Here is a 21,871-nt window from a genome sequence, read left to right as displayed (position 1 = left end):
ACTTGAATTTTAACATTTTGAAAAATGCCCATTCGACTTTGCAATGTGTGGAGATCATGTGTTATGTGTTTGTTGTTCAGATCTGGGTTTATATTACATTGTATATAACATTGATAAAATGCTGACAAATAAATAAATAATCTACATGTGTATATTACAAAGTAACAGACAGCATCTCCATAGTTCAGCTAAATTGTTCATATAGTAAGAGTCTCCTTTTTGTCTCCTTCCAAACACTGTTTATTAATCCAGCTAAATTGTTCATATAGTAAGAGTCTCCTTTTTGTCTCCTTCCAAACACTCTGTTTATTAATCCAGCTAAATTGTTCATATAGTAAGAGTCTCCTTTTTGTCTCCTTCCAAACACTCTATTTATTAATCCAGCTAAATTGTTCATATAGTAAGAGTCTCCTTTTTGTCTCCTTCCAAACACTGTTTATTAATCAGCTAAATTGTTCAAATAGTAAGTCTCCTTTTTGTCTCCTTCCAAACACTCTGTTTATTAATCCAGCTAAATTGTTCCTATAGTAAGAGTCTCCTTTTTGTCTCCTTCCAAACACTCTGTTTATTAATCCCCTACCGGATGATTTGATGATGATGAACCCGTGTTTGGCATGATAATTTGTGATAATCTGATAATAATTGATTTTTGTTTGGTATGATAATCTGATAAAGATCGACCCCAGTTTGGTATGATATTTTGTGATGATCTGATGATGATCGACCCGTGTTTAATATGCTAATTTGTGATGGTCTGATGATGATCGACCCCTGTTTGTTATGATAATTAGTGATAATCTGATAATGATCGACCCCAGTTTGGTATGATATATGATGATGATGATGATATATGTCTGTGTTGACAGGAATATGCGGAGAAGGGTGTGATAATCCAGGAAGACATCAGCGAAGCGTCTCTGGTGATCGGCGTGAAGCAGGTTCCAATTGACATCCTCATACCCTACAAGACGTACGCCTTCTTCTCTCACACAATCAAGGCTCAAGAAGCAAACATGCCATTGCTCGATGCAATCTTGGAAAAGGTAATTTTCTTAATTTTTTTTTATTAATATATATAATATCTTTTTTTTATGATATCCAATTTAATATTGGTCGTTTTAATGTTGACATAGTTGGCACTGATTTCTTAATCTGAATAGGTGTACACTGCTTTAAGATGGAAAGTGTCTAATAATGCTATTTACTTATTACTAAGTTGGCAGGTTACAGCAAATAAATACATTTCATGTACTTAAGGGATGACCGTGTCTGTGAATGAATAGAGGGTGGCACTGAGCCCAGCGGTAACGTGCTTGCCTGATGTGCAGTCGATCTAGGATCGATCCCCGTCGGTGGACTATTGGGCTATTTCTCATTCTAGCCAGTGCACCACAACTAGTATATCAAAGGCCATGGTATGTGCTATCCTGTCTGTAGGATATTGCATATAAAAGATCTCTTGTTACTAATGGAAAAATGTAGTGGGTTTCCATTCTAAGACTATATGTTAGAATGACCAAATGTTTGACATCCAATAGCCAATGATTAATAAAGAAATTGGTAAAATATCCGACCGCACCCCCCTAACAATATTTGTTAGAATTAGTGTAAGTTTAGAGTTTCCTCCACAAGGGTGCTTTTCTTGGTGCTTTTGTTAGAAATATAGCACAGAAGACACAATGAAGCATTATGAGACTAAAGGTTCGTTTTATTCCGAAGACGCTCGGTTCATTCCGTCAAAATACACCCTGCGTGGCCAAGTGGTTACAGTGCTCGTCTACAGTCCCAATGGTCTGGAGTTCAAATCCAGACCCTAGCACTACGTTGTTTGTAGTGTTTAATGCAATGGCCACTTAATATCGCTAATCCAATACCCCAAAGAGGGGGGGGGGGGGGGGGGGTGCAGGCGGAAATCTTTCCGAAAGAATATTGTGTATTTTGAGTGGTAGTTTCCACTTGCTCTCTGTCAATATTGAGCCAAATATTCAGCTTCTGGATCTGGACATCGATCATTCAAAACCATAAGTTGCAGTTCGCTTCATTTGTCTGAATGCTGTTCAATCAACATTCTTTAATAACACACAGATGTGTGATCAATATCGGTGGCCAGTCTAAACCAGTCACTTAATTTGGCAGAAACCAAAATGGCTACAGTTACATGCATTTCATATTTATTGGGCTTATATAGAAGCCTGTTACCTCAAACTGTTCTTGAAATCCGAAAACACAGTATTTCAGAATATTTTGTGAAACACTGATAAACATTTGGTATTTATACCTGTGGTTTTGAGCAACACCCAGCACTCTTCCACCCTCATCCAAATGGGGAAAGTGTGTGTGTATGTCTTTGTATGTGTGTCTATGTATGTATGTGTGTCTGTGTGTGTGTGTGTGTGTGTGTGTCTGTATGTGTGTCTGTATGTGTGTCTGTCTGTGTGTCTGTTTATGTGTGTGTCTGTATGTTTTAACATTATTTTCTTTTTCTTTTTCTTTTTTGCTTGTTTTTTCTCCATCATTTGTAATCCAAGGGATATTACTCTTAACATTATTCAGGAATCCAAAAATGTATGTATAATTCGATCAGTTTTGATGAAATCTTTTTGTCCAGATTAATGATGCTCAACTGTATGAGATTTTGCCTCATATTGGTTATGTACTGTATGTTCAAGGCCACTTGCTTTGGGTTTGTGAACAAGACCCTTCCTTTTTAATGATCTAATGAATTAATTTTAGTGTACAGGTTGGAAGGCAGGCCTCAAAATTTGCTAACATAATCGGCAGTGCCTCCGCAAAATGCCATAATTGCAAAACTGATTTCAAACAGCATTTTTATAATTATCGAGTATTTACTTTGTTGATATTTGTACAAAATTTGTACAGAATTTCAAGGGATGAGAATGCAAGGTGCAAAGAAATATGGGTGAGATTTGGTTGGATGAAATGTTTCTCACAAACAAATTATGCATATTTTGTAGAATATTCGACTGATTGACTATGAAAAGATGGTGGACAGCGAAGGTCAAAGAGTCGTAGCGTTCGGGAAGTATGCCGGAGTGTCGGGAATGATAAATATTCTACATGGCATGGGTCTGCGACTTCTCGCCCTGGGCCACCACACTCCATTCATGGTAAGAGTTTGAGATATACCCTCTTTTCTTCTCTTGTCTTTTTCACCTGTAGTTGACATTTTATTCGGGTCATAATGTAAATTATTTAGAAAGATTAATTTATGAATTTGATTATTTAAGACTACTCATCTAGGCTGTTGTAAACAAATCATAAAGAATATAACAGTACAATACATGTACATGCCTTTATGAAATACTTGTTGAATACAGTAAATATAGTATGACCGTGTCTGTGAATGTAAAATAAATTAAACTGCCTATTCATTACTTATTGCTGCATCAGCATATTAAGGCACATGGATACAAGTATTTAGAGGATGATCAGTGACCGTGTGTGGTACTTTCAGCACATAGGACCAAGCCACAACTACAGAAACACTGAAATGGCCAGACAGGCTGTAAGGGAAGCTGGCTATGAGATTGCTCTTGGGCGAATGCCAAAATCACTTGGACCTCTCACATTTGTTTTCACTGGATCAGGAAATGTTTCACAGGTTTTGTATATTTATTGTTCTTCTTTTTTCTTTTTTTTATCATCTTTTTGGTGGTAAGTTTTTTTTTTTTTTTCTCCTGTAGCTAAAACATAGCTGGACTGAAACTAGAAAGTGTAGTGTTAATCAAGAATAATGCTCCCTACCCACTTTTTGTCTTATATGGATTAATACATCTTTCAACTATACATTACATAACATGTAACATGGCTTTGTCATGCTAGTTTCGAACTTTCTATCAGTTATATCAAAGGCCGTGGTATGTGCTATCCTGTCTATGGGATGGTGCATATAAAAGATCCCTTGCTGCCAATTGAAAAGAGTAGCCCATGAAGTGGTGACAGCGGGTTTCCTCCTTCAATATCTGTGTGGTCCTTAACCATATGTCTGACGCCATATAACTGTAAATTAAATGTGTTGAGTGCGTTGTTAAATAAAACATTTCCTTCCTTCCTTCCATCAGTTATATGCATTGATTTATATCATCACAATACAGATCCTGTGAGTCATCATGACTTTGCCATTCTAGATTAAAACATTTAAACAGTTGCATGGATTGATTTATGTTTTCGCTATCTAGTACCGAGCATGCCATTCTAGTTTCTGAACAGGTATTTGTTTAAGACACGTACACAAGGTGACGGTGTTGTTTATTTTGTATTTCACAGGGAGCACAAGAGGTCTTCCAAGAACTGCCACATGAATACATAGAGCCAGAATATCTTCCAAAAGTGGCCAGACAGGGATGTAAGTGTTCTTCCTTTGTCATAGCCAACTTCAGTTTTGAGGAATTTATGAGAAAACATTTTGTCTTTGAACGTTAAAAGTTAAAGTTTGTTTTGTTTAATGACACCACTAGAGCACATTGATTTATTAATCATCGGCTAGTAGCAAGAGATCTTTTATAGAATAGCACATACCACAGCCTTTGATATACCAGTTGTGAAATGAGAAATGGCCCAATGGGCCCACTGACAGGAATAAATCCTAGACCGACCACGCATCAAGCAAACAATTTATACCACTGGACCATGTCCCGTCTGTTTGTCTATCAAAGGACACTGTTAATCAATATATGTCCATAAGGATTACATTAAAGTATACATTACATGACAATGTATGCCAGTCTGTTTGTCAAGAATGTGGATTGCTTTAATAGACATGCTGCAAGTCGGTGGGCCCATTCAGTTAATTCTTGTTCCAGTCATGGTGTACAATTGATGTAATAAAGGCTGCAGGATGTGCTATCCTGCTATGGGATGATGCAGATAAAATATCCCTTGCCACTAATCAAAAAGAGTAGCAGCAGCAGGTTTCCTCTCTCATTGCCTGTGTGGTCCTTAACCAACACCATAAAACATTTTGATTTTAACTTTATACAGTATAGTTAACTGTAAATATTGTTAGGTTAAAAAAGAAGAGAAAATGTTAATACTTTAGTTTACAAATCTATTCGACAAAACCCCCTGGTATTTTAAAACAATATTTAATGATACAAGACTGTCAAAATGTATATCAGCAGCAGTTATATTATAGAATGTTCATACACAGCTACATGTATTATTAACATTATTAATATTTTCAGCAACCAGTAAAATATATTCCTGTGTGGTCAGTCGAGAAGATCATTACATCAACAAAGATGGCAGCCCTTTCAATGCAAACGAGTTTGAGGAACACCCTGAAAGATACAGTTCTTCCTTCAGTCACAAGGTGAGACAAACTTCTTTCAATTACAAGGTCAGATAACTCTTCCTTTAGTCACAAGGTAGATAACTCTTCCTTCAGTCACAAGGTAGATAACTCATACTTTAGTCACAAGGTAGATAACTCTTCCTTCTGTCACAAGGTCTTGATAACAAGCTGAAAAAAGAAGTAGCTGCTAATTTTTATCTCATTATTTCTGTAGTGTATCTTTCCAATTATTTATCTCAGGACAGAAACATGATTGTCCTAATTTGCATGTAATGTTTTTTCCCTATAGGAATTAGTATGCCAAAAGAGATTTTTTTTTTCGAAGTGGATACTTTTGGTTTTGGTAAATACAGAGCTCTCAAGTTGGGACTTTCGCAAGGAGTGAGATTTTGTCTGGTCGGAGTCTGACATCGTGAATCTGAATAAACCGGTGCGGAAAATAAGTGCGCTGACAATTGGTCAAGGTTCAAGATTCTGACCAATAAACAACATGGACATCTATTGTTTGATTTTAATGCCTTATGATGCTTAACCGGGCTGGCCGGCAGTTGCAGGCTTGTTTGTCGGTCGTCGAGATCGAATGAACAACAAAAAATATACTTTTTAAATATTTTTTTGGCTATAATTTTTAAAATGCATGAGAAAGTCATGTACCGGCGTGAGAGCATGACACAATGTTCAAACGCATGAGTCTCAATATTTTGAATAAGATTATTTCTGTTTTCAGATAGCTCCCTATGCATCATGCATCATCAACGGGATCTACTACGCCCCAAACTCCCCACGTCTGATCTCCATTCCCGACGCCAAGATGCTGCTCCGTCCACAGGAATCTCCTTGGATCTCGTCCAGTCCTGGCTGCCCCCAGTTACCCCATCGCCTCATATCAATCTGTGATATCTCAGCGGATCCCGGCGGCTCCATCGAGTTCATGAAGGAATGTACGACCATCGACTCCCCGTTCTGTCTGTATGACGCCGAACAGAACATGAACACTGAGAGGTTGGGGGTTTTGTTGTTTATTTTAAAAAATATCCCACTACCCTCTTTCCTTTTTCTCCTTTGAATTCCACCGTATTTGTTTCTAATCTGGCAACTCCTGTCTTTCAACGTCTTTCGCTGGGACATGGAGATTCTGTCGTCCTCATCATTAAAGTCACATAGCATATATCTTTGCCTGTTAATTGATCTTGGCTATAATAGTTGAATGACTGTTTTCAAGCCGTAATTATATAATAAAAAAATAAAAATATTACATACCTATTCAATCTTACTACAGTGATATAGGCATTTTGAAACTGTGTGATAAATTTATTTTGTATTGCACATATGTGCGATATGGACCAGAACTTTTAAATGGTGAATTCCCTTTTTTTTTTTTTTTTTTACTGCAGTTAGTGCCTTTTATTTACTGACGTCATATATGATTTACAAATGATGTCACATCGTATTTGAAACATTACACAAGGCTGCCGCAGAGTATGATTCTTAATGTTAAGTAAATCCATGAAATTAGTTTTGATCATAGATTTAACAAAGTTTGTTATGACTTTAAATTAAAAACCATTTTTGTAAAACATAAAAGAAGGTATGTAATAAAGATACAGAACTTCACATACGTTGTTTTTGCTTCCTATTTATTGCACTCGTTTATTTTGCAAAAGAATATACCACTCGACCGCTATGCTGTCTCGTGGTATATATTCTTGCGCACAATAAACTTATGCAATAAATAGGAAGCGAAACCAACGTATATGTGACGTTCTGTATATTTATTAAACCGTTTATAAAGTCGACACTATCCAGCATTTATGTGGTCTATGTCATCATTAGATTCAGTAGCCACTATCACATCGCCCTTCTGGTTTTTATATCTTTACCTTTTTTCCCATTTTCAGATATTACGACATATGAATATGGTATTTGATAGACTAAGTATGGTTTATTTGTTTTCAGTTTTGCTGGGAGCGGTGTGTTGATTTGCTCAATAGACAACATGCCAGCACAAATACCACGAGAAGCAACCGACTTCTTCGGAAGCCGTCTTCTTCCCTTTATTCCAGCAATGGTTTGTGCCTTTAGTTGCTACAGTTTTACTCTCTGGTATGTTAGCTGTTCCTGTTAATTTTGTCATTTATTTATTTTCTTAATTTTTATTTTTATTTTTATTTTTATTTTTATAAACATAATTTCATTTAAAGCAATACTTCAAGGCCTTGCCTAAGATAAAATAAATGAAGTGCCAGAAAAAAAGAATTGGCAAACGATAAAATACCATAGGTCTTCTCCAGTTAGACCAAAAGGGACATTTTTAAACTAAAAGGGAACATTTTTACTTTTTTGAGAGGGGGGGAGGGGTTATCCCCCACTAGTTACAGCTAAAATGTTTAGTGGTATCAACTTAGCTTGATTTTGGTGGTAGATCTGTGGTCTTTTTATGAAGTAAAAAGTTAAAGTTTATTTAACGACACCACTTGAGCATATTGATTTATTTTAATCATCGACTATTGGATGTCAAAAATTTGATGATTCTGACATATTCTTAGAGAAAACCCACAACAAATTTTCCATTAGCAGCAAGAGTCCGTTGATGTGCTTATTTCCACAGACAGAATATCACATATCACGGCCTTTGATACATCATCTTAAGTAGATATGTTTGACCCCAAAAATGTCTTTAAAAAATGTTGAAGACTACAACTAAAATATTTAGACTGTTGGTATTTTTTATTTTACAGGTTGAATCATCTGCTTCCAAACCTTTTGAAGAGTATAACTGTCACCACACAGTGAAAAATGTGAGTTATTATCAGAATCTTGTTGATTGTACTTCTTACCTACCAAGTACTATAGTAGCACTGTTAAATAATAATCATAACGTGATTACGATTATACAGAATCAGAAAGTGAGATATAGAGGATATTTCATCTTTTTTGTCAAATATGATTTATATCTCATCGAGTGAAGTTTGCAATCATATCTCATGAGTCGCACAAGCTTCATGAGATGAGGTATAAATCATATTTGACAAAAAACATGTAATTTTCTATTTATTATATAACTTTTGACAATTTACCTTTATTTTTAAAATGCCAGCAGCAAAATAGTTCCAGCTTTCTTACAGTGAAGATAACAATTTCTACAGTGATGATAATACATTTTAGAATGAAATAGTGAAATGTTTACTCTAAAATGTGTTATCGTCACTGAGTGACTGGTAACACTTTTATTTCACTGATATTTTAAGATATTTCACTAAATGTTATATAATAAATAAAGAAAACTATATTAGATTACATACCATTTATCTTACAATGAGTTGTTTTAAAACCTATCTCTCAAGTTTATGGTTTATTGTTTATTTTATGTTTTAAAATGTGTTGAGGTATCACTAAACACACATTCCTTTCCTTGTTCAGGCTGTGATCGCATCAAACGGAAAGCTCACTCCAAACTTTGAATACATTAGTGAGTTGCGTAAGAAGTCAAAGTAAGTTATCTAACTTGAACAAGGTTTTTTCTTTCTTTCTTAGTAACATGCTGATAGTGACATTGCCAAAAGTGTCAAATAGCATTCTAAGTAACAGGTTCTGGTCCACACTAATGCTAACCTTGCCAATTAATCACAACAGTTAGCAATTCTGTTGAGATTGCCAGTCTTTTCAGTTTTATGCAGCATTAATTTACTATACCATATGGAACTTTCACTTTTTTATATAATTTTGCTTGATTGATTATGTATTATTTGTACCGTAATTAAATTAAAATCCTTTGTTACACATTAATGACCAAATGGCCATGAACATTTCCATGGAGACTAGTTTCCATGGCATATTGTTTGTTGTGGCCATTTCTTTAAGGTTCTAATAGACCAATTCCTGTTGCCGATAATGTTAACGTTTACAAATAAAACTGATATAAGCAGCTTATCAACACATTCAGGAAGTACAGCAATAAAAAGTGTGGCACCTCACATCTAATCTACCTGCAAGAAAATGGGGGTCACATACCATTTAAGAGATTTAATTAATGTTTTTAATAGCAACCGTAATTTTTGCTGAAAATTACAGTTCCATTTTTGGGGGTACCCCACATTAGTTTCAACCTCTGGTATATACTGCATAACAACTGTATAACAAATAATTTATTTATTGTCAATGGATAATAGTATTTACACAGATAATCAATGTCACATATTACTATCAATCACACCCACAGCTGCTTTTACTCCGTAAATATTTGATGGTGCACCTCAAACTTTGACATGGAACTCTCTTCTTTGGTACTATGCAACCTATAATTGCCAGGGTTTTGTGTATTAAGTAGGGAAGATAACTGTAAATTAATTAAGGACAAAGTTTAAGACTTAGTTTCTTGCTTATTACTGCCCTTACCCATCCCTTTCAATGGTGTCATGGTTAGGCCATCAGACATAAGGCTGGTAGGTACAGCGTTCGCAGCCCGGTACCGGCTCCCACCCAGAGCGAGTTTTAACAACTCAGTGGGTAGGCGTAAGACGACTACACCCTCCTCTCTCTCACTAATCACTAACAAACTAACAACTAACCATCTGTCCTGAACAGACAGCCCAGATAGCTGAGGTGTTGTGCCCAGTACAGCGTGTTTGAACCTTAATTGGATATAAGCATGAAAATAAGTTGAAATGAATTTTTTTTATACATCATTCGTTTGCTTGTGGCATCACAGGTTAGGATTGCATGACATCACAAAGCTCATCAGGTAGAATCTAAATATTTTATGGGAAATTATATGGTCACATTTTTATTCAGATAAACAAAATATAAATGTTCAAATATGACTCACGTTATTATGTAATAAAACAAGTATTGATCATATTTTGAACAATATCAGGTTTTATGGACCAAAGAAACTGATATTGCCCTTAAGCTAGGTCATTAATTGGCTATAGGTTTCATCTCAGTTTTCTGCTATCTGTCTATCCATCCGTCTGACTGTTTGTTCATCCATCCATCTGTCCCTCATATAGTTTTCCAGATGTTTGTTTTTTCACAATGCCTTGAGATAGTGAGCTGAAATTTTGTATATAGCTTTATTGTATACTGTTACAAATAAAGTTTGACTTCCCTACATGTACCAATTTACCCATTTTGATGGAGTTATAGCCCTTGTACTTAAAATTTACCAAAATGTGTTTTCTGGATGTTTTTTCAATGCCTTGAGATATTGTGCATAGCTTTATTATTACAGATCAAGTTTGACCTTCATGGCGATTTACCCATGTTTGACAAAGTTATGGCCTTTGAAATTAGGCGATATGAAAATTTGTTGAGCCCGTTAGTACTCTCTGAATGCTTGGTTTGTGTATTTAGGTCTCGACACAAGGCCTCCATGCAGCGTACGGACATCGAGAAGAAGGCTCTGATCCTGGGGGCAGGCTATGTGTCGTCGCCCGCGGTCGAGTACCTCCTGCGCGACAAGAAGGTGCAGGTCACGGTGGCGTCACAGTTTGGGGAGGACCTCAACAACATCAGTGCCATCTGCCCCGAGGCAGAGTGTGTGCTCATGGACATCCACCGCAGTCACTCCGACCTAGACAGGCTGGTCTCCGAGAGTGATGTCGTCGTCAGGTGAGGGGATGTGAGGGGGTGGGGGGGCAGTGTGTGCTCATGGACATCCACCGCAGTCACTCCGACCTAGACAGGCTGGTCTCCGAGAGTGATGTCGTCGTCAGGTGAGGGGATGAGAGGGGGTGGGGGCAGTGTGTGCTCATGGACATCCACCGCAGTCACTCCGACCTAGACAGGCTGGTCTCTGAGAGTGATGTCGTCGTCAGGTGAGGGGATGAGAGGGGAAAAGGGACAGTGTGTGCTCATGGACATCCACCGCAGTCACTCCGACTTATAAAGGCTGGTCTCCGAGAGTGTTGCCGTCGTCAGGTGAGGGGATGAGAGGGGGTGGGGCAGTATGTGCTCATGGACATCCACCGCAGTCACTCCGAGGGGGGAGGGGAGGGGGGAGGAGGGAGGCAATGATTGCTTATAGATATCAACTTCAACCCAACAAAAATTAACATTTTTGTCATTTAGTGGATTAACTGTAAATTAAGGACAAATTGATTTACTTACTGATAACTGAAGCTTATTGTTTTGTTTTGTGAATTTTCAGTCTCTTGCCATACAACCTGCATCCTACTGTTGCAGAACTGTGTATTAAACACAAAAAGAACATGGTGACGGCCAGTTATGTGTCTCCTGATATGAAAGAGTTACACAAAAGGTAATGTTACTCTGTTTCTAATTCTTCTATGAATCTGACTGCTATGGGGGGGGGGGGGGGGTAATTAGCTCAGTGGGAGAGTTTTAGGATTGATTAACCTGGATGCACTTTTTGGGGGGGTATAAACCAGTATTTCTTTTTTTTCTTTTTTCTTTTTTTTTACAAACCAGTACCCACAACCAGTACATCTAAGGATGTCCTGTCTATTGCTTATATACAATATTTCTGTTTTTTACGTTAACAAATGCTTACATACTCACTCTTATTCTCTCTCTTTCTCTATCACTATCTGCTTCTCTGTCTCTCTCTATCATTGTCTCTCGCTATCAGTCTCACTTTCTCTGTATGTCTTGTCTTTCTCTCACACTGTCTCTTCCTGTCTCTGTCTCTTTCTGTCTGTCTGTGTGTGTGTCTCTCTCTCTCTCTCTCTCTCTCTCTCTCTCTCTCTCTCTCTCTCTCTCTCTCTCTCTCTCTCTCTCTCTCTCTCTCTGTCCCTTCCTCCCCTTCTACTGACCTGCCCCCCGACCCCTTGGAATCGCTCACCTGGTATTAAACTTACCATACAGGTTTATTGTTAACTCTAGATTTATTGCTACTGTCCCCAATTATTGCCTTGAAATATCCAGCTAGACCCTGTTAGATTAATTTTTCATTGCTTGATAAATGTGCAAATAAGGTGCAATAGTATTTATCTTTTTTCTCTCTCTCTCTTTGCATATTTTATCGCTGTGTAAATTTACATGTACATTATTGTTTATCAACAGATGATAGTAATAGAACTGCTGTGCTGTTTAAAATTTGTCAAAGCATATGAAATGCAGTGACCAATTTCGAAACATTTCAAACCCCCCCCAGTAGTGAGTTGTATGGTCTATTTTGTTTTTATTATAATATCCTTAAATTATTTTTTGGCAAAAAGCCTGAAAATCTCATTCCATTAAGTTATTCTGGAACAGGTTAATATTTATATTTTGTTGTAGTGCATATTAATCTTTTTCTGTCTGTCCGTCTGTCTAGTGCTGTTGATGCTGGTGTGACCATTCTCAATGAAGTGGGGGTTGATCCCGGCATCGATCACATGATGGCCATGCAGTGCTTTGATGAGGTCAAGCAAAATGGAGGCAAGGTCAGTGGCAGTTCATTTGTTGTTTTTGTTAGGGATGAGGGGCGAGACGTAGCCCAGTGGTAAAGCACTTGCTTAATGTGCGGTCGGTTTGAGATCGATCCCCGTCGGTGGGCTCATTGGGCTATTTCTCGCTCCAGCCAGTGCACCACGACTGGTACATCAAAGGCTGTTGTATGTGCTATCCTGTCTGTGGGATGGTGCATATAAAAGATCCCTTGCTGCTAATCGAAAAGAGTAGTTCATGAAGTGGCGACAGCGGGTTTCCTCCCTCAATATCTGTGTGGTCCTTACCACACCATATGTCCGACACCATATAACCGTAAATAAAATGTGTTGAGTGTGTCGTTAAATGAACCATTTCTTTCTTTCACCATATGTCCGACGCCATATAACCATAAATAAAATGTGTTGAGTGCGTTGTTAAATAAAACATTTCCTTCCTTGTTAGGGATGATGACAATTTTTAATGTTTATTGCTATAACATTTGATGCCAGGTTCAATATAAAATGTTGCAGTTATGTAGTTATTCGTTAGGGACTGTCTCAAAATGTCATCACTTCTCCCTAAATAAATAACCCTCTAATACTTTTCAACCCCCCTCCCCCCCCCCCTCCAAATGAATTTAGTCGGGGAAAAAAGTGTTGAAATATTTTGGGCCACAAAAGTTGCAGAACAAAATTGACAAGATGTAAACAAATAGCAGGCACATGGCAAAGGTATTTAGGTGACTTTTATTATTTTCATTAATTCAAAAAAGTTCAAAGCATGCCAATTAAGAGTGAAGTCATGTGTGAAACGTGTCACTGTAATGAGCGTTCAGATGTGCCGAGACTAATAATTATATTGTTCACGTGTAGTTCATGAAATTCTTCATTTACTGTGTTTTCGAATTTTACTTTATAAATAACTAAACAAAATAAAAAATAAAAAACAAACAAAAAACAACACACACACAAACTTTTCGACACTTCCATTTTTCGCATGGGTGTTTTACCTCCTCCGCCCCTTCCGTGGGTTATTCGTTTAAGAAGAAGTGATGAAATTTTGAGACGGTCCCTTAGAGAGGACAGGGTATAGTTCAGAGAGATGATGGGTTATAGAATTGATTGCCGTTGATGGACTTGGTTCCCTCCCGCACCCCAATCTCGCCAAGTGCACTGCAACTGGTACATATATGTCGAAGGCCATGATACTGTTTATATTGTGGGAAGAGCACATAAAAATTTCAGGGCTAGCTCTGGGTGTACAGAAAATGTAATAAAATCATTACAAAACCCAGTTATTTTCTAATAAAATGGCATTTATAAATTGGAATTTATTCGCCAAATGAAAATATAATTTGCCAATTGTTTAGAAAATTTTGGCAGACTTGGTGAGTGCCAGAGCTAGCCCAGTGAAAGATCTCTAGGCTGATTTTCATTATGCCTATATAGCAAAAGCATATTACCCCTCTCTGTCTCTCTGTCTGTGTGTGTGTCTCTCTCTGTCTCTCTATATCTGTCTCTTGTGTCTGTGTGTGTGTGTGTGTGTGTCTGTCTCTGTCTCTGTCTCTCTGTCTGTCTCTCTGTCTCTGTGTGTCTGCCTGTCTGTCTGTCTCTGTCTCTTGTGTCTGTGTGTGTGTGTGTGTGTGTCTGTCTGTCTCTCTGTCTGTCTCTCTGTCTGTCTCTCTGTCTCTGTGTGTCTGCCTGTCTGTCTGTCTCTGTCTCTTGTTTTGTCTGTCTGTCTCTCTGTGTCTGTCTGTCTGTCTGTCTTTCTGTCTGTCTCTGTCCCCCCCCCTCTCTCTCTCTCTCTCTCTCTCTCTCTCTCTCTCTCTCTCTCTCTTTCTCTCTTTCTCTCTCTCTCTTATATACATGTCAAATGTCAATATCATGACACTCATGCTCATATTTCTCTATTGCTCTAGATCACATCGTATGTTTCGTGGTGTGGAGGTTTGCCAGCTCCAGAGTTCTCAGATTCACCACTACATTACAAATTCAGGTAAGCTCGTTCACCATTACAGATTTGTCCATTCAAGATGCACAGGCCTGATGAGAAATATATATACATTTTAATAAGTCAAGACCTGCTTGAATAAGAACTCACAACCCCCCCTACAACCCCTCCAAAAAAACCCCAACAACAACAACAAAACCCACCACCAGCTAATTAATCTGCAAAGTCTGACAGGCACTGACCGGTCAACCTTCCCGGATTTCATCAGAGACTCCCAGTATTTGATCAATCTCCTGTTCGCTTGATTGGATATTTCTCCTAGGAATTTGTTTTCTTTTTCTAAGCATTTAAATGTTTCAAGCTATCATTTACACCAAGTTTTGGCATAATAACCATCTCCACACTAGACTACATAGTGCAACTATCACATGGCATTGTCATTATGGCATGGCATTGAATTGTTTTGATCCCCAATGACAGAACACTGTGAATCTTGGACAGCGCTACATACGCTCCTGTCAAAATGGTAATCACATGTGAAGGCAAGTCAGCGAAAATACAAATTAACTAAATAAACAATAATTGTATCAGATATGTTTGTATGTTTATGCTGTAAAATGTTGGTAACAAGAGTACACTTCAAGTGATTATTTTTGTGGTATTAATAAATGTTGTGTTTGACATTAAGTTACTCACGGAAATAGGTATAATTCTGGTATATTTCACACGATGTCAGTAATGAGGTTTTACTTATTATTAGTGAAAATACAATGTTTATTGCATCGTTATGAAGATTTTAAATATTTACCACAACACTGTCCCTCATTATAGTAAAAACTGGATATTAATTTATAAGATTTATATAAATTTGTCTTTAGGTATCACAAACCACAAATAATATTGATTTAAAGTGACCTGTACTACTGTTGGCCAAAGTGTAATACCGTAAATGTACTAACTGATATTTGAACTTCTGTTTCGGATAGAAGATTTTTTGTTTGTTTTAAATATCTATTAAATAATAATAATAATAATAATAATAATAATATGTAAACTTTAAACATAATTTTTTTATTTATTATTAAGCCCAATTAATTGTTTTTTGTTGTTTTTTAATGCCAAGATATAAGATCGACAGGTATATGTATTTCTATAGCCATTACCTGTCCTCAAACAAGGGCACCTCCCCCCCACGCAAGTGGTCTGGTCCGAACATCCCAACAGCCAATGGGATGGCCTAAATTCTTCTACTGCATACTGCTCTCTAGTTCCGGTCACATGACTGTAACTTCCTTCTTTTTCTCTTCGCTAAAGGGTCTGGACGTCCTTTGCTTGGCTCTGTTTGGAGTCAACTTTTTTTATAAGACCTTTGGTTTTGTATTTGTAGTTGGGTGAAATGTGTTTCACCTTCGTTTTCGTGAACTTTCATATGTCTTTTCGCGTATTTCGCTTGACTTTTCAAGCGTTTATTTACATGGAATGTTGATATATTGCCGGTTGTTGTGTCGGACGCCATTTTGCAAATGGCGTCTTTGTTGACCGGCTTTGTGTTTGTGTCATGGGTTTGTTTCTTTCTCTTTCACAGATTGAAAACTTATTATCATGTCGGATGTTAATGTTCAGCGACAGGTACGAGCGTGTTTACGCTGTAAGAAGTTCACTGCAGGCGGCGACCCTCATGATTTATGTCCGGGTTGCCGTGTTCCTTGTAGCCTCTCTTCGAGATGGACCTGTGTTCGGGCCTGTCTAATGTTGAGTTCACGGCTTACTTGAAGGTGGTGTTGGCGAGAACCAAGAAATTGGAATCTTTGCCGTCAATTGCGGACTCCGTAGCAGAAGTATTACGTTCAATGCTACCCACTATGCTGAAAGAGACTATGGCGTCGATGGCGACCTTACCAGAACCGGCGGGTTTGGAGTCAGGTCCGGTTCCAGTCCCCTCTTCGGGGGGTGCGGCTCCAAGATGCAAGACTTCAGATGACAGGCCTGCGGTTCCTACGCAGCCCTCTGACAAGCCGACTCAATCAGTTAGACGTTCCACGGCCTCCAAGGATCACCGATCTTCAGCGGGGAAGTCATCTTCGGCGCAGCGGAGCCGGGACCGTAGCCGTTCCCCACGACCTGCACGGCTCCCTATGGGTTCCGTGGATCGGCAGCGCAGACCTTCTATTGAGGCTTCCGAGGGTTCTCGACGGGACCGTCTGCGGTCCGGTTCACCAGTGGCTTCTGTTTCGGCGGATCGATTAGCCTGTGCTCGAGTGCTTCGAGACTTTGGAGATGCAGCGCCTACAGTGGTTTCTATCCTTGATGAGCCTGACTCTCCTGACCATATGACTATGAGGGATTGCTTGGCGGCCGTCTATGACATGTTGCCGTCCTTGCCACATCCACCAACGCCGTTCAAGAAGGGACCGACACCGATGATAGCGACTGATGTCCCTTCCGGAAGATGTGGTTATCCGTTCCTTGGCAGCCGGTACACTCGTATCCGAGGTGGCGACAGATTTAGACCACACCTTTAAAGACACAGCGTCCTTCGTCGCCTTCCCGTCTTGGAATCACCGTATGTATCCGGTGTTTGACATGCCCTTTACAGATGGAGCTCCGTCTTTGGATGAAGATGGTCACCGTCTTGGGAAGTCGTCAACTGTGGATTTGACGGACAAACAAGTACAAGCCATGGATACTGCCCAGAGACGTTGCTTGTTTGTGTTATCTTACTTGGACGTTTTCCTTGCTGCGATGACCACCCAGGCAAAAGATGCACGGTGCTACGCGCTGTTTCAGCAATCAGCGCAGATGCTAGCTTTCCTGACGTCTTTCCTGACCGTCACCAGGCTTATCTGAAAAAGTCCACTTTGGATTTCCAGCATAAGAAGGAGCTGTTAGCTCAACCGTGGTCCGCAACGAAGCTGTTTGCAGGCAAGGTTTCTGATGTGGTGAAGGCCAATGATAAGGACCAACAGTCGACAGCAACTGTCAAAGCGTTGCAACTTATTTCGACGTTGGAATCCACGAAGCGAAAGTCTACGTTCACTCCACAACCACCATCTAAGCACTGGAGAGGTTGCTTTCGAGGTCAACCTTCTCGACGGTTTCCGGACAGACGACCATCCGGTCCTCCAGCTCGGACCCAGCTCGGACTGCTCAGATTGCTTCAACCTACGCCCGCCCCTGATTTTGAACCAGAACAACGATTCGGTTTTGACGCTTCCAGTTGCAACACACCGGTTGGAAGATCCATGGTCGGAAGTCGACTTCGCCGTTATTGGCGAAACTGGCAGACACTTTGCCAAGATCCGTTTGTCACGTCGATCTTGAAGACAGGGTATCGTCTGCAATTGTCTGCCATCCCTCCATTGACCACTTCACCTCGAGAACCGCGGCATTCCGTCGCGCAAGTCAAGGTTCTACAGGAGTCCGTCAACAAACTGGTGGAGAAGGAAGCCGTTCGCAACATTTCGGAAGCACACTTAACACCCGGCTTTTACTTGGACATCTTTCTCGTACCGAAGAAAGATTCTAAGGAGCTGCGAATGATCGACAACTTGGCGTTTTTCAACCACTACCTGTTTCCTCCTCCGACCTTCAAGATGTTAACGTTGCGAGATGTCATTGCCGTGATCAGACCGGGGGATTGGCTTGCCTCGCTAGATCTCAAGGACGCCTACCTGCACGTTCCGATGCATGCCGATTTTCATCACTACCTGCGGTTCGTGCTACAGGGTCGGCATTACGAATGGACAGTCCTGCCCTTTGGGATATCCATAGCGCCATGGCTGTTCACCAGAATCACGACTCCGATGTCCCGCTTCCTGCATCGCAGAGGTATATCCTTTTACCCCTACCTCGACGATTGCCTGATGAAGTGTCACAGCAAGACAGGGCTGACTGCACATGTTGCCTTCATCATGGACTTTCTCAAGCATCTGGGTTGGATTATCAACATCGAGAAATCTCGACTGGCTCCCACGCAGTCTCTACAGTTCATAGGCGCTTGGCTTCGACCCGACCTGGGCCTCGTTCAAGTTCCTTTAGACCGTTGGGAAAAGATCCAGACCATGATTGCCATAGCCCTCACCGCTCCAATGACCTTCCATGGTTGGCAGAGTCTCCTGGGTCTCCTCACTTCCGCCCAGGATTTGACACTCAAGAGGTCGTCTCCAGTTGCGGCGCTTGCAGATGTTTCTCAACCCGTTTGTTCGTTTCAACAATCCGGACTTGATCATCTCACTCCCGGACGATCTACGCTCCAGCCTGCAGTGGTGGCAGCTCCGATCGAACGTCTTAGAAGGTGTCTCTATGCGGGCCTTCATAGCCACTCATCACCTGTTAGTCGACGCGTCACTGGAAGGTTGGGGAGCCCATCTAAGCAACCAGACTACTTCAGGGCTGTGGTCTCCCGGCGAACTCGGACTCCACATCAACCTGCTAGAGTTGTTGGCAGTCTACTACGCTATCCTCCATTGGCGACAGATGTTGACAGGAGCCTCTCTCATGGTGGCCACAGACAGTACTACTGCGGCGGCTTATATCAATCGTCAGGGCGGAACCCACTCCAGCAGTCTGCTGCAGTTGACTTATCGTCTCTACAAGTTGGTCGACGAAATTCCGTTGCAACTTCGGGCTCGCCATATTCCAGGGGTTTCCAATGTACTAGCCAACACATTGTCCCGGCCGTCATCTTCACAGCCGACGGAATGGATGCTTCATCCGGAAGCGTTTCGATGGGTGTGCGACAGACTTTGGACACCAAACATCGATCTTTTCGCCACACGATTCAACCATCAGCTGAGGGTTTACGCGTCTCCGGTGCCGGATCCTGAAGCTCTGGATCTCGACACATTGGCCATCAGCTGGGAACAGATGGACGCATACGCTTTTCCTCCACCAATCCTCCTTCTAAGGGTGCTTCAGAGGTTTCAGCTGTACCATTGTCGCCTGTTACTCGTTGCTCCGATGTGGCCATCCAGGATGTGGTATTCAGATCTAATACGTCTTGCTGATCCACATCCTTTATCGCTGCCAGACTGGGATCATCTGTTGCTGCATCCCACGTCAAGACTATACCATCCACATCCGCAGTTGTTTCAACTGCACGCGTGGACTTTATCTCCAAGAGTTTGAGGAAGAAAGGTTTTTCTTCACAGTCTACGGTAGCCATTTTGAAAGCGCACAGATCATCTACTACTGCGGCTTACAACGTCAGATGACTTTGTTTTCACCGATGGTGTGTCCGGCAAAAACTCAAACCTCAGACGATTCAGATTTTTTGCTGTATCTGCGGACCACTTTACGATTGAAGGGGTCTACCATCGCTGGGTACGTTTCGGTCATCGCTACTGTTCGTGATGTCACTACTGGAACGAAGTTATCGGGTATTCCTGAGATTCATAAGATGATCAAAGGGTTTCGCCTTGAAGATCAAGCACACCGGTTTCGGCCACCAAGATGGGACCTGAATCTGGTGTTACGAGCGTTATCGACTGCACCTTATGAGCCGATCGAATCCTCTTCCCTGCAAGATTTGACGCGGAAGACAGTGTTTTTACTTGGTTTCGCCGCGGCTGCCCGTGTCTCAGAACTCTTGATGTAGACTTGGTACGTTTTCACCGAGATCGGCGTGCAGTCAACTTGGGGTTACTCATGAACTTTGTTGCAAAGAATCAGTTACCAGACCAAGCGCCTCGCTCGTACGTTGTGCAGGCCCTCTCCTCTATCGTTGGTCTGGTGGACGTTGAGGACTTGGCGTTGTGCCCTGTTAGAGCCCTGCACCAGTACATCGAGAGGACCAAATCTTTTCGACAACATCGCAAAAGACTTTTCCTCTCCTGTAACCAGAGTCGGTTGAGGGATATTACCAAAAACACGGTGGCCACCTGGATCCGGTCTTCTATCCTGACCGCCTATCAGAAGGAGGGTTTACCTGCTCCGTCTGCTTCCAATCCGCATGAACTCCGTGCCTTGGCTGCCACGATGTCCCTGCACTGCAACACATCCATACAGCACATCATCACTGGTTGTTTCTGGGCTACGGACTCCATCTTCGCCAACTATTATCTGAGGGATGTCTCCACAGAAGACGTTGAGGGGTTCCATCATCTGGGTCCGGTTGTTGCTGCACAGACTCTGTTGAATACAAGCCGTCCTCGTCGCCGTTGATGTCTGTCTGATTCTGGGCTGCATACCGAGATGTCCACCGAATCGACAGGTGAGGATTGCTTAGACTTTTGTTCTTTTGCACAGTTCACGCACTGGTGCCGGAACTTTTGTCTCGATAACCTTTACCCTGCACTGCATGTGGTTATTTGTTGTCGTTATTGAACTAACAGTTCTTTGGTGTACTAGACAGAAAACACTCGGGGGTCTTGTTCTGTTCAATGTTCTGATGGATGCACCTCATTAGGTTGTCGCTTGTTATTGAAACAAATAACACTTCAATACGTGAGGGTTACCTAACACCTGCATCCCTGGTGGCTACGACTTCCCACCTGTCAGAACCAGCATGAGATGTGGCAGCCGCCTCCTGGTCCTTGTTCTGGGAGCCGTACCTGCCACTGCTGAAGGATGCCACCATTCTGGTTGTTGTTACTAACATCACCTGCATTGGTCTGTGACGGGCATCCCTAGGAGGAGGGCTTACCAAGGTTGGCCTTATTCTTCCACTAGTCAGCCTCTTTCCGGTTGGGGAGTTATCACAAGCATCTACGGATTTCGGCACCCACCACCATCTGTTGAATGCTGCCCTTGTTTGAGGACAGGTAATGGCTATAGAAATGGAGAAAACTTGGAGTGTTTTCTCTTTTATAGATACATTACCTGTCCTCAAGATTGTATCCTGCCCGGGCCTCCCCGCTTCCTGTTCTCCGTGCGATGCGCTCAGGGAAAAAGAAGGAAGTTACAGTCCTGTGACCGAAACTAGAGAGCAGTATGCAGTAGAAGAATTTAGGCCATCCCATTGGCTGTTGGGATGTTCGGACCAGACCACTTGTGTGGGGGGGGGAGGTGCCCTTGTTTGAGGACAGGTAATGTATCTATAAAAGAGAAAACACTCCAAGTTTTCTCCAATTTTTATATAACTTTTTAATAAATTATTTTTTAAAATTTGGGATTTTGTGTTAAATTGTGTGCATTTTTTCAACATATATCTCCTGCTATCTCTTGACTAAAGGTTGACAGGTCTGGCATCAGGCATGATTTGCACCAAGCATGATTGACATCAAGCATGATACACTT

The 21,871-nt window shown here is 40.9% G+C and overlaps 1 protein-coding gene across 3 annotated transcripts in view; it reads left to right on the top strand.

Moving 5' to 3' along the window:
• LOC121368084 (alpha-aminoadipic semialdehyde synthase, mitochondrial-like) overlaps window positions 1-21,871 on the top strand; it is a 70,256-nt gene that overhangs the window by 29,781 nt on the left and 18,604 nt on the right. For 2 of the 3 annotated variants that reach the window (XM_041492624.1, XM_041492625.1), the window contains exons 3-16: window positions 867-1,043; window positions 2,976-3,128; window positions 3,476-3,622; window positions 4,288-4,366; window positions 5,205-5,332; window positions 6,042-6,316; window positions 7,271-7,382; window positions 8,053-8,112; window positions 8,735-8,805; window positions 10,667-10,924; window positions 11,463-11,573; window positions 12,591-12,699; window positions 14,604-14,680; window positions 15,759-15,773. In XM_041492624.1, coding sequence (XP_041348558.1) covers window positions 867-1,043; window positions 2,976-3,128; window positions 3,476-3,622; window positions 4,288-4,366; window positions 5,205-5,332; window positions 6,042-6,316; window positions 7,271-7,382; window positions 8,053-8,112; window positions 8,735-8,805; window positions 10,667-10,924; window positions 11,463-11,573; window positions 12,591-12,699; window positions 14,604-14,680; window positions 15,759-15,773 — 1,772 coding nt within the window. The remainder of the gene's footprint in view (window positions 1-866; window positions 1,044-2,975; window positions 3,129-3,475; window positions 3,623-4,287; window positions 4,367-5,204; window positions 5,333-6,041; window positions 6,317-7,270; window positions 7,383-8,052; window positions 8,113-8,734; window positions 8,806-10,666; window positions 10,925-11,462; window positions 11,574-12,590; window positions 12,700-14,603; window positions 14,681-15,758; window positions 15,774-21,871) is intronic. The other variant, XM_041492626.1, reaches the window with a different exon arrangement.

This window comes from Gigantopelta aegis, chromosome 3, assembly GCF_016097555.1.
Source record: "Gigantopelta aegis isolate Gae_Host chromosome 3, Gae_host_genome, whole genome shotgun sequence".
NCBI lineage: Eukaryota > Metazoa > Mollusca > Gastropoda > Neomphalida > Peltospiridae > Gigantopelta > Gigantopelta aegis.
The sequence above is the reverse complement of the archived record's forward strand: the minus strand, read 5'-3'. Positions and strand labels throughout refer to the sequence as shown.